Genomic DNA, 12,633 nt, shown 5'->3' on the forward strand with positions numbered 1-12,633 from the left:
GAGCAATGGGTGACGATGAAGGGGCAATGGATGTCTGGATGTAGAGAATGGGCAAAACACTTCGCAAAAACGACAAAGGCGCATAGCTCAACTTGATGCAAGAGTAAATTGCAGGTTTTCTGCCATCATCATGTGCATGAGACACACCGATTTCATGATCCTTGCTTAACTTTACGCGTCACCCATGTGTGACATGTGAGTTCGTCTATCGGTTAAGGGTCTAAATGAATACATTAAACCTTATGTTTTCAGCCAATGCTTCTGGTTGTGAAGACAATCACTGCATTTGTGGTCATTGAATGGATGGATGGTGGTGGTGACTTATTTGATCAGTTCTGTGGCGCAAGCGTCAGTCCTTCAACCAAGAAATGTTCCCGTAAAATAATTTAATGGTGGATTTGCCATTGCTATAAAAAGAACAAAACATTTTCACAAATGACAATATTTCCTTTTCAGTTCACCAAATTCACCCACCAAAGCAATGAAATCTGCAATGCTAATTCGAATGAGATGGGTAAACATTTTGGCGATTTTATTGACCAATTTGGATGAATCCTTGGTCAGTTTGACCTACAAGCACTTTTTTCGTCTGACGCAAAGTCGACTGCACTACTTTGCCACGCAAGCAGACATTCTCGGGATGGTTCCGTAGTTATTAACCTTATCATTGTATAAAAAGCAGATGTTTGTTCCGTCAAAAATAAGTCTAATAGACATATTTTCCTATGATTGCTCACCACAATGCTAATCCTTAACACAAAGTTTGATTTAGATCGACGAGACGCTCTATGAGGGAGGGTAGGGATCTGGATACTACCAAGCAGTAGACACACGCAGAAGGGTAACCACTTGACTCGCCTCCTGCTTGCATGTCTTGGTTAAGACGCATGTCATCAAACCTCCAGAGGTGAAGCATCGTCAAATTGCAGGCTTCCTGCTCAATCCTAACAGGATATTTTAACCACTCAGAAAGTGGGGATCTTCAAAACTAGGTTTGCAGTTTCATCGATGAAACGCTCTAGCAGAGGGTGAGGATTTGGATACCACCTCCCGTTAGGCAAACCGCTTCGCAACTGAGTGCCTCGATAACGGCTTGTATTCCTCGGTTAAGGTGTATGTTATATCAAGATAGTGCAGCATCGCCTAATGGAAGACTTCGTTCCCAATCTTAATAATGCATTGGACTCACTCAACAAGTGGGAGTTAAGAAGCAGTAATTGCCCACTGGAAGTCGTTTTAACGCATTTGGGGAAGTAAAGGGACCCAGAGAAAGCCTGCTTTACTAGGCAAGCGTTTGATGCCTTTATCAATGCTATGAAAAGTCGGTGATTATTCAAGGTATTCAAGAATTTGCAGCTTCACAAGGCAGCCAAGGTGGTGATTGTGCAATAGGACTTGATGTTTGCCGTTTATCCCTTGGCAACAAAGATGGTAACAAAATTCAAAAGACATGAATAAAATTGGCCGTTAAAGTATTTTTAAGGAAACATTGAAAAAGATAAATCCCACGGTCAAATGCAAGAAAGAACGTGACACTCCCAACCCTTTGAGCCTTGACCAAAGTCGTGCCGTTCCAGGGTGGGAGACGTAAACCTATCCCCCTGACGTAAAGGGAAGAGCTGGGAGGCTATGAGCCTAACCCATGCCTCAAGGCGGAAGCTTAACTGGCAGAGACTGATTTGACCGGGTAATTGAGCACACATTTTAACAAAGTATACAACATTCAAGCATTCATTTTAAGCAGCAGATCGCAAAAGATGAAAAGTTTTTGTTATATTGCAGTGCTGAGTAGTCCCTTTTGTGGCCACCAGACAAAGTTGGGAGACTACTTACAAAAAGGAGCAAAAAAGGAAACAGAGAGGTATGCAATGACTTAACATTTGCTTTTCTATACATCAAATTATGCAGGCTCTTCAGATTACTTCTTTTGTTGCGTCACCTTGCGGCATGGCGGAAAGTCTGTGGTTGCATCTTTTTCATCCTCACCCTTTTCAAAAACAAACCATTCCCCTTCCAATTTGCTCTGTCTTTTTGCCACTCCAAGGAGAACCCACTGGAGTAAAGAAAAAGGGAAAATGATCCTTTTGCAAGCCTCTTAAATTTTTTTTGACTCATTGCCAAAAAGATTTCATTTCTACTACTTTTCAACTCAGTGTTCCCATCTAAATGGCAAAATTGACCTCCAAAGACAAGAAGTTCTGCCATTCTGTTACTAATTGGTCAGTTTGGATTCATTGTCTCCTCTGCCTAAAGCAATAGCGATTGTCAAAACTCGGATTGTTCGCCTTGACAGCCAATTGCTCCTGTCTACCGGACAGGCGAATTGACCAATCACCGCACTTCCAGGTGCCAGGTGTGCCAATGTCCCACCCCAGGCCATGTTGACTGGCATTGCTGCACCCATTTCAAAGAGAAGTAAGGATATCCTGTCCCTTACTTCTCATTTCATATCAAATGGTTGGCTTTTATTGTTACTTTTGTGACCTCTTAACAGCTATTTGTGGAAAGGAGGTATCAACCCATCCCTTTGTTCATTATGCCCTACAGTTTAAAGATACCCTTATCGCCGTCTGTTATTTCGTGCCTTTCTGTTTTTTTTTTTTTCGTTTACTTATCACCACTTTGATGGACAGGCATTAATTATATTTCCTTTCAATCATTGTTTATGAGTTGGCGTACGGTATGTCTGCAGAAGGGTGATGCAGTAAAGTGAAGGTCACAAATAACTCTCCGTGAAATTTTATTTGTCCCACTGGAGTATTGTCCACTTTTCCACCTAACCAATGCGACTTCCTCCATCAGTAGCCCCATCGTATTGCAGACGAAGGATAGGTAATTACGAAGACGCTGGGAAATGTTCCATCCTGGTACCTGCAGTGCCATCAGAGAGAACTTCTCGCAGGATCATCTTTGTGTCAAGCGGAACACATAATCCCACTTCTACACTTGATTTTAATTAATAAGGAGTGAGTGTGTTTGGAAACAACTCAAAATAAGTAATTACAAAAGCCTAAAAGGTTCCTTTACTTCAAACCTACGAGGTGCTTGAGGAAGTAGTGGCTGTCGAATGTACGACGCCGAGGTGCTCCACTCTCGTTGACACTCTAATTTGACGTCTCTGACGTAAAGGCAAATTTCACCTCCTCCGTTACACCTTCCTGGCATCTGCATTAGCCAGGCAGGTGAACTCATGCGAGTTGGAGGAGGCAAGGGTGAAATTGGGAAAAGGTGGGAACGAAGGCAACTGAAGCCAGGTTGTTTGCTCCTAGTGATGAAAAAATCTCACAAATGTAAAGATAGCAGTGCCAGTGTCACTTTCTAAGTCTTCTTCTATATAGTAATAAACTGGGGTTGAAGTGGGAAGCATACTACTCACTATTTACTACTTAGTAGGTCAGGATGGTCGAAGGACTACACCACAGAGTGGTAGTGTAAATCTCGGAGACAGACATACCCTTAGTACTCTGCTACACAGCTAAACAAACCAATAAATTTTCTTATTTTTTGTTAATCTTAATTTTTATCCTTTAGAAAAACTCATTAAAATTGAATATGATTTCTTTTGATGTGATAGCTCTATTAAGTAGTTACCACATCATATATCCCTCAGTGATAGGAGTAGCCATTCATAAAGCAGATTATCTACCTTCAACACTTCTTTCACCCAAAGAGAGAGGCAAACCTGCTTTCGATCTCACTTGTCTCACCTCACCGGCTTTTCTGTTTCACGCAGATGACTATCAATTGGCAATGTCATGGTCAAAGAAATGGTTGCATTCATAATTATGCTGAAAACATAAAAGACAAAAAAAGACGAAAAATATAATTCTCTTGCGGTTGAGAGCAGCGTCGGTATGAGAAGTGCGATCCATAGTTCTGCCGTCTTCTTCCCGCTGGTTCACCAACCACTAGTTCTGACTCTTTCTAAGAGAAAGTATTTTTCCCTTTACCTGTGCAAGTTGCATCTTCTCATGCAGGCAAATCGAAGAAGTAAGCATCTGTTCCCTAGGAATTAGGCAATCCCTAGTGAATGATGTCCATCACACACAAAGCAGGCGGTCCTGTGAGAGTAGGGCGTGGGAAGGGTGGCAAGTGAGCCAGTTGGCCATAACTAGTGGGATTGTAAAGTAACTAAGGGAAGTAGCAAAGAACACCAACAATTCGGTAGCTGTTGTAGACAATTTGGATACATTTTTTTCAAGGTGTGCGCGGCAGCCTTTTACGAAGCCTTCATTCCCTCTTAATGTCAAAGCAGCGCTTTGTCGACTTGACACTTTTGAATAGAACGCCTCAATTACATCTAAGACCACAAAACAGTCCTTTTTTCATAATAAGGACAAAAAACGGCCTGCTTGACAAAATAATCCGCTATTTGGGGATTTATCAGTCGAGTTCAATCGGTTAAACTCCTTGCTGGAGGAAGCACCCATCTGCTACCCGCCACACATTGCTCACCGACCGTCGGTGAAGGCTAAACAGCGACTGTGACGGAAGGCTTTGACGGCTCTGTGGCTGCACCAAATTTGGAGTCGGAGCACATTCAGAGGCGAAAAAGACAAATGGAGGAAAGCACACTGAGAGCTACTGCACCGATCGGTTGACGCACATCCACCCTTCAATCTGAATGCATTTGGACCCATGACGACGGTAGGTGGCACTCTCTTTGATTTGGTAAGTGGACATGTGAAACAACGGACTTCTGCTTCTTCAGCTAAGGTAATTTAAAACTTCCGCCTTTTTTCTCTCCTATGGACCCCAACAGTACAAAAGGCCTTCACCAACGGTATTAATTAACGCTTCCTCCTGGAAGAACTTCAAATGGTCCTCCAAGTTTGTTACATCACTTAAAATCACGGCGACCGGTATTGCCTTGTTCCACTTCTTTGCTATTGTAGAGGCGATTCCTCCACACCAGTGGAAAAATGCATTTCTTTTCACCAGATTGTGGGATGGCAGAACACATTTAGCCTCTAATCCGCCACTCAAAGGTAACACGTTTGTGAAGACAACCTTTTTATGACCAAAATACCCCAATGGTCGCAGACATGCTCCTCGTTAGCCTACTTCTTATCAGCTTTTTTTATCAAAACATTGTCTGCATCCACCCTGTAAACTCAAATTTCCTTCCTCTATTTTCCTTCACAGTTCTCCACCAAGTGTATTCATGACTAGTAGTGGCAAGGATTTGTTCGTCGTTGAGACTGCCAGTTGTTAATTAAAACAACGCCCTCCAGCGCTTGGTGTGAGGTATGAATTCGCAGTCCTGCCTAAATGTCTAAGAGAAGAAACAGGATTGTTGATTTAGTAAATGCCTCAAGGCTGCCAGTCACTCCTTGAAGTAATTATAGGGTGGACGACTAACGCCATTAGAGTAGTGCAACATTTTATGCAACTTGCTTGATGAGGAAGTGACATCTTTGAAGGCATCAAAAATGCGATTGAAAAAACAATAAGGAGGTGAGTGGTAGGTAATTTAGTAGAGCAGTTCCTTTTTCTGTCAACAGTAGCGAGACTCATTCCACTGGCACAAGTTGGAAGAAGAGTTGGTCAGCAAAACACAGGACTCTCCAGAACAATGGAACCGATCAAAATTGATTACCCTTTCAAGAGTTTCAACATTTTCAGTGAAGATGAATATGTTAATTGTTTTGATTTGAAACAAGGAACTTTGTCCCTTTCAGGGGCGTTCCGGTTAAACCGCGACTTTTCGTATCCTGTTAGCTGCTAGTAAAAGAGATGCTACGGCAACTTTGCTGCGTGGATAATGGATGCGACTCGAGTCCTGACGCCTTCAGCTGAAAGGCCTAGCAGAACTACGCGTACTCTGATTCAGCAGCATATAAGGCTTAATGAAGGCTCCTTTGAACGAATGCATAGAACTTGAACTTGTGGATATCATCATCGGGACAGCTCGAGTGCGGTACACTTTGGTTATGGGATTACTGACGACATTTTGGCATTTTGACTTCACATCTCCAACAGTCATCCCTGCGATCAGCAAGCACGTGGAATGCCTAACACTGGCATACCAAAACATTAGCAGTGAGCAAGAGACTAAGGAGACCTATTTTTCCATGGAGTGATGGATCCAATCCTTAGTGAGCATTCGCAGTTTTGAAGTGTCTTAGCACACTGCCACGGGAGACTTTCACGTTTCGCAGATGTGAGTACCCTTCGTGTAGCGCTTATTTCCTGAGTAAAAAGGAGACGGCAAAGCAGTGGAAGCTTGTCTAGGTTGGCAGATCAGCACCTGGGAGAAAGTGAATTCAAGTATTCTAGGATAATTTAACTGTAATGGCAAGCCTTGCGGTGTCAAATGCAGTAGCTGGAGACTGTGGGGAAAGTCAAATGCTCTTTTTACTTCTCACCATAATTTTGTAGCTTTTAAATCACAAAATCCCTATTTGACTTAAACCTAGATGAAGTCGCACGAGAGAGATGCAAGCGACCAACAACGGCGAAGTGGCCAAGTGACATGGTTAGGCACATGGATATACTACTGCCCTCAATAATAAGTAGGGTGTGCAGGCTCCCTTCAATACAACTTGTGGCACTTGCCACCCTTGTCTTCATTTTGTTTCTCCTCATTCACAAGTCAGATTATGTCTCGCTTCCTTCCTCCTTCCCCTTCCCTTTTTAACTCCTTAAAAATAGGCTGTCTGCCATTTAAATAACGTAAATGGTGAACTGAAAGAGTAGATTTTGTCTGCCGTGCGGCTAAATGGCTATCACTTGACAGGCCTCAGGTGCGTCAATCCCGTCTTGTAGTGCCTGCAAAGTATCATGAGCAAACTGTAATAATATCAGATTTACAAAGTATTTCAAATATACTGCTCAATTTATCCCCTCTCATTTCCTTGTTCATTTAACCCTCTCCATGGATTCTCTAACTGCTGCCAAAATTGCACTACATTAAGTCAAAAATGAGACACAACTGTTCTGCCCAACAAAAAAAACAGTTTTTATTGACTATGTAATGTAATTACTATTTTGAAAAGATTATAAATTTCATAGGCGCAATCAAAGTGCGAAGGAAGCTGTTGTGGACCCGGTGGGAGAAACCGTAGCTGAAAGCTGAATTCGAATTTTAACTGTGGCGGCGGTAAGGATGGAAGGACACGAGAACATCATTGTAGAAATGCAAGGAAAAAAATTTGGCATTTTTTAAATATCGCAAGAGGTGTCTTGTTTCGTTGCCCTCCACCCACGAAGCACACCCATCGTAGAACAGCGTAGATGAGCCCTTACCTCCCAGGGTGGTGGCGCGTCAAGTTCCCAACAGAGGGGAAAAATACACAACAATTGCAACTGTGAAGGCTATTTTAGAGCACTCTTTTCCATATACTCGCATTTCTGCTTCCTTAGTTAATGATGCCAACGGTCCCACGTGCCACACCGCCTTTTGTTTTGGCGCCAAAAGTGCGTCTGTGACAGAAGTTCGTCCAACCCAAGCTGAGAGGCATCTCCTTCATTTTTCTTTTTAGGAAACAATATGATCTTGCATTCACATCCACTCTATCTATTTCCACATTGGGGGCCCCTCTACAGCCCTTCCACTGACACAAAAGCTGAGGCAAATTTGTGACTGCCACAGCTCATCACCTATTCTGGGCACCACATAATGCGATAAGGATGCAAGTGTTTTAATTTAGATGAAGAAAATAAAAGGCAAACTGCCGAATTTTTGAGTCATTTACCTGCAATTAAATGAGGCTGCTCTGGTAACAAGTGCCCTGACGAGAAGTGCCTCTTGGCATACCTCCCAACTGGCTACCTCCTCTACATGTGCATGAGACACACCGATTTCATGATCCTTGCTTAACTTTACGCGTCACCCATGTGTGACATGTGAGTTCGTCTATCGGTTAAGGGTCTAAATGAATACATTAAACCTTATGTTTTCAGCCAATGCTTCTGGTTGTGAAGACAATCACTGCATTTGTGGTCATTGAATGGATGGATGGTGGTGGTGACTTATTTGATCAGTTCTGTGGCGCAAGCGTCAGTCCTTCAACCAAGAAATGTTCCCGTAAAATAATTTAATGGTGGATTTGCCATTGCTATAAAAAGAACAAAACATTTTCACAAATGACAATATTTCCTTTTCAGTTCACCAAATTCACCCACCAAAGCAATGAAATCTGCAATGCTAATTCGAATGAGATGGGTAAACATTTTGGCGATTTTATTGACCAATTTGGATGAATCCTTGGTCAGTTTGACCTACAAGCACTTTTTTCGTCTGACGCAAAGTCGACTGCACTACTTTGCCACGCAAGCAGACATTCTCGGGATGGTTCCGTAGTTATTAACCTTATCATTGTATAAAAAGCAGATGTTTGTTCCGTCAAAAATAAGTCTAATAGACATATTTTCCTATGATTGCTCACCACAATGCTAATCCTTAACACAAAGTTTGATTTAGATCGACGAGACGCTCTATGAGGGAGGGTAGGGATCTGGATACTACCAAGCAGTAGACACACGCAGAAGGGTAACCACTTGACTCGCCTCCTGCTTGCATGTCTTGGTTAAGACGCATGTCATCAAACCTCCAGAGGTGAAGCATCGTCAAATTGCAGGCTTCCTGCTCAATCCTAACAGGATATTTTAACCACTCAGAAAGTGGGGATCTTCAAAACTAGGTTTGCAGTTTCATCGATGAAACGCTCTAGCAGAGGGTGAGGATTTGGATACCACCTCCCGTTAGGCAAACCGCTTCGCAACTGAGTGCCTCGATAACGGCTTGTATTCCTCGGTTAAGGTGTATGTTATATCAAGATAGTGCAGCATCGCCTAATGGAAGACTTCGTTCCCAATCTTAATAATGCATTGGACTCACTCAACAAGTGGGAGTTAAGAAGCAGTAATTGCCCACTGGAAGTCGTTTTAACGCATTTGGGGAAGTAAAGGGACCCAGAGAAAGCCTGCTTTACTAGGCAAGCGTTTGATGCCTTTATCAATGCTATGAAAAGTCGGTGATTATTCAAGGTATTCAAGAATTTGCAGCTTCACAAGGCAGCCAAGGTGGTGATTGTGCAATAGGACTTGATGTTTGCCGTTTATCCCTTGGCAACAAAGATGGTAACAAAATTCAAAAGACATGAATAAAATTGGCCGTTAAAGTATTTTTAAGGAAACATTGAAAAAGATAAATCCCACGGTCAAATGCAAGAAAGAACGTGACACTCCCAACCCTTTGAGCCTTGACCAAAGTCGTGCCGTTCCAGGGTGGGAGACGTAAACCTATCCCCCTGACGTAAAGGGAAGAGCTGGGAGGCTATGAGCCTAACCCATGCCTCAAGGCGGAAGCTTAACTGGCAGAGACTGATTTGACCGGGTAATTGAGCACACATTTTAACAAAGTATACAACATTCAAGCATTCATTTTAAGCAGCAGATCGCAAAAGATGAAAAGTTTTTGTTATATTGCAGTGCTGAGTAGTCCCTTTTGTGGCCACCAGACAAAGTTGGGAGACTACTTACAAAAAGGAGCAAAAAAGGAAACAGAGAGGTATGCAATGACTTAACATTTGCTTTTCTATACATCAAATTATGCAGGCTCTTCAGATTACTTCTTTTGTTGCGTCACCTTGCGGCATGGCGGAAAGTCTGTGGTTGCATCTTTTTCATCCTCACCCTTTTCAAAAACAAACCATTCCCCTTCCAATTTGCTCTGTCTTTTTGCCACTCCAAGGAGAACCCACTGGAGTAAAGAAAAAGGGAAAATGATCCTTTTGCAAGCCTCTTAAATTTTTTTTGACTCATTGCCAAAAAGATTTCATTTCTACTACTTTTCAACTCAGTGTTCCCATCTAAATGGCAAAATTGACCTCCAAAGACAAGAAGTTCTGCCATTCTGTTACTAATTGGTCAGTTTGGATTCATTGTCTCCTCTGCCTAAAGCAATAGCGATTGTCAAAACTCGGATTGTTCGCCTTGACAGCCAATTGCTCCTGTCTACCGGACAGGCGAATTGACCAATCACCGCACTTCCAGGTGCCAGGTGTGCCAATGTCCCACCCCAGGCCATGTTGACTGGCATTGCTGCACCCATTTCAAAGAGAAGTAAGGATATCCTGTCCCTTACTTCTCATTTCATATCAAATGGTTGGCTTTTATTGTTACTTTTGTGACCTCTTAACAGCTATTTGTGGAAAGGAGGTATCAACCCATCCCTTTGTTCATTATGCCCTACAGTTTAAAGATACCCTTATCGCCGTCTGTTATTTCGTGCCTTTCTGTTTTTTTTTTTTTCGTTTACTTATCACCACTTTGATGGACAGGCATTAATTATATTTCCTTTCAATCATTGTTTATGAGTTGGCGTACGGTATGTCTGCAGAAGGGTGATGCAGTAAAGTGAAGGTCACAAATAACTCTCCGTGAAATTTTATTTGTCCCACTGGAGTATTGTCCACTTTTCCACCTAACCAATGCGACTTCCTCCATCAGTAGCCCCATCGTATTGCAGACGAAGGATAGGTAATTACGAAGACGCTGGGAAATGTTCCATCCTGGTACCTGCAGTGCCATCAGAGAGAACTTCTCGCAGGATCATCTTTGTGTCAAGCGGAACACATAATCCCACTTCTACACTTGATTTTAATTAATAAGGAGTGAGTGTGTTTGGAAACAACTCAAAATAAGTAATTACAAAAGCCTAAAAGGTTCCTTTACTTCAAACCTACGAGGTGCTTGAGGAAGTAGTGGCTGTCGAATGTACGACGCCGAGGTGCTCCACTCTCGTTGACACTCTAATTTGACGTCTCTGACGTAAAGGCAAATTTCACCTCCTCCGTTACACCTTCCTGGCATCTGCATTAGCCAGGCAGGTGAACTCATGCGAGTTGGAGGAGGCAAGGGTGAAATTGGGAAAAGGTGGGAACGAAGGCAACTGAAGCCAGGTTGTTTGCTCCTAGTGATGAAAAAATCTCACAAATGTAAAGATAGCAGTGCCAGTGTCACTTTCTAAGTCTTCTTCTATATAGTAATAAACTGGGGTTGAAGTGGGAAGCATACTACTCACTATTTACTACTTAGTAGGTCAGGATGGTCGAAGGACTACACCACAGAGTGGTAGTGTAAATCTCGGAGACAGACATACCCTTAGTACTCTGCTACACAGCTAAACAAACCAATAAATTTTCTTATTTTTTGTTAATCTTAATTTTTATCCTTTAGAAAAACTCATTAAAATTGAATATGATTTCTTTTGATGTGATAGCTCTATTAAGTAGTTACCACATCATATATCCCTCAGTGATAGGAGTAGCCATTCATAAAGCAGATTATCTACCTTCAACACTTCTTTCACCCAAAGAGAGAGGCAAACCTGCTTTCGATCTCACTTGTCTCACCTCACCGGCTTTTCTGTTTCACGCAGATGACTATCAATTGGCAATGTCATGGTCAAAGAAATGGTTGCATTCATAATTATGCTGAAAACATAAAAGACAAAAAAAGACGAAAAATATAATTCTCTTGCGGTTGAGAGCAGCGTCGGTATGAGAAGTGCGATCCATAGTTCTGCCGTCTTCTTCCCGCTGGTTCACCAACCACTAGTTCTGACTCTTTCTAAGAGAAAGTATTTTTCCCTTTACCTGTGCAAGTTGCATCTTCTCATGCAGGCAAATCGAAGAAGTAAGCATCTGTTCCCTAGGAATTAGGCAATCCCTAGTGAATGATGTCCATCACACACAAAGCAGGCGGTCCTGTGAGAGTAGGGCGTGGGAAGGGTGGCAAGTGAGCCAGTTGGCCATAACTAGTGGGATTGTAAAGTAACTAAGGGAAGTAGCAAAGAACACCAACAATTCGGTAGCTGTTGTAGACAATTTGGATACATTTTTTTCAAGGTGTGCGCGGCAGCCTTTTACGAAGCCTTCATTCCCTCTTAATGTCAAAGCAGCGCTTTGTCGACTTGACACTTTTGAATAGAACGCCTCAATTACATCTAAGACCACAAAACAGTCCTTTTTTCATAATAAGGACAAAAAACGGCCTGCTTGACAAAATAATCCGCTATTTGGGGATTTATCAGTCGAGTTCAATCGGTTAAACTCCTTGCTGGAGGAAGCACCCATCTGCTACCCGCCACACATTGCTCACCGACCGTCGGTGAAGGCTAAACAGCGACTGTGACGGAAGGCTTTGACGGCTCTGTGGCTGCACCAAATTTGGAGTCGGAGCACATTCAGAGGCGAAAAAGACAAATGGAGGAAAGCACACTGAGAGCTACTGCACCGATCGGTTGACGCACATCCACCCTTCAATCTGAATGCATTTGGACCCATGACGACGGTAGGTGGCACTCTCTTTGATTTGGTAAGTGGACATGTGAAACAACGGACTTCTGCTTCTTCAGCTAAGGTAATTTAAAACTTCCGCCTTTTTTCTCTCCTATGGACCCCAACAGTACAAAAGGCCTTCACCAACGGTATTAATTAACGCTTCCTCCTGGAAGAACTTCAAATGGTCCTCCAAGTTTGTTACATCACTTAAAATCACGGCGACCGGTATTGCCTTGTTCCACTTCTTTGCTATTGTAGAGGCGATTCCTCCACACCAGTGGAAAAATGCATTTCTTTTCACCAGATTGTGGGATGGCAGAACACATTTAGCCTCTAATCCGCC

General features: G+C 42.6%; 2 protein-coding genes across 2 annotated transcripts; one reads left to right on the forward strand and one right to left on the reverse strand. All coding sequences in view use genetic code 11, as the record gives it.

Moving 5' to 3' along the window:
- Nucleotides 1–1,918: 1,918 nt before the first annotated feature.
- EGR_09142 (hypothetical protein) lies at nt 1,919–2,404 on the reverse strand (the record flags this gene model as incomplete). Its single annotated transcript, XM_024498391.1, has 2 exons — nt 1,919–2,053; nt 2,312–2,404. The coding sequence occupies 2 exons, from the start codon at nt 2,402–2,404 to the stop codon at nt 1,919–1,921; spliced, it is 228 nt and encodes a 75-aa protein (XP_024347213.1).
- A 3,171-nt stretch (nt 2,405–5,575) lies between these two features.
- EGR_09143 (hypothetical protein) lies at nt 5,576–11,436 on the forward strand (the record flags this gene model as incomplete). Its single annotated transcript, XM_024498392.1, has 3 exons — nt 5,576–5,727; nt 8,110–8,167; nt 11,185–11,436. 3 exons carry the CDS (start codon nt 5,576–5,578, stop codon nt 11,434–11,436), a joined length of 462 nt encoding a protein of 153 aa, XP_024347214.1.
- Between the last annotated feature and the right edge of the window lie 1,197 nt (nt 11,437–12,633).

The sequence above is a fragment of the Echinococcus granulosus genome, assembly GCF_000524195.1.
Source record: "Echinococcus granulosus chromosome Unknown EG_S00133, whole genome shotgun sequence".
Taxonomy (NCBI): Eukaryota; Metazoa; Platyhelminthes; class Cestoda; order Cyclophyllidea; family Taeniidae; genus Echinococcus; species Echinococcus granulosus.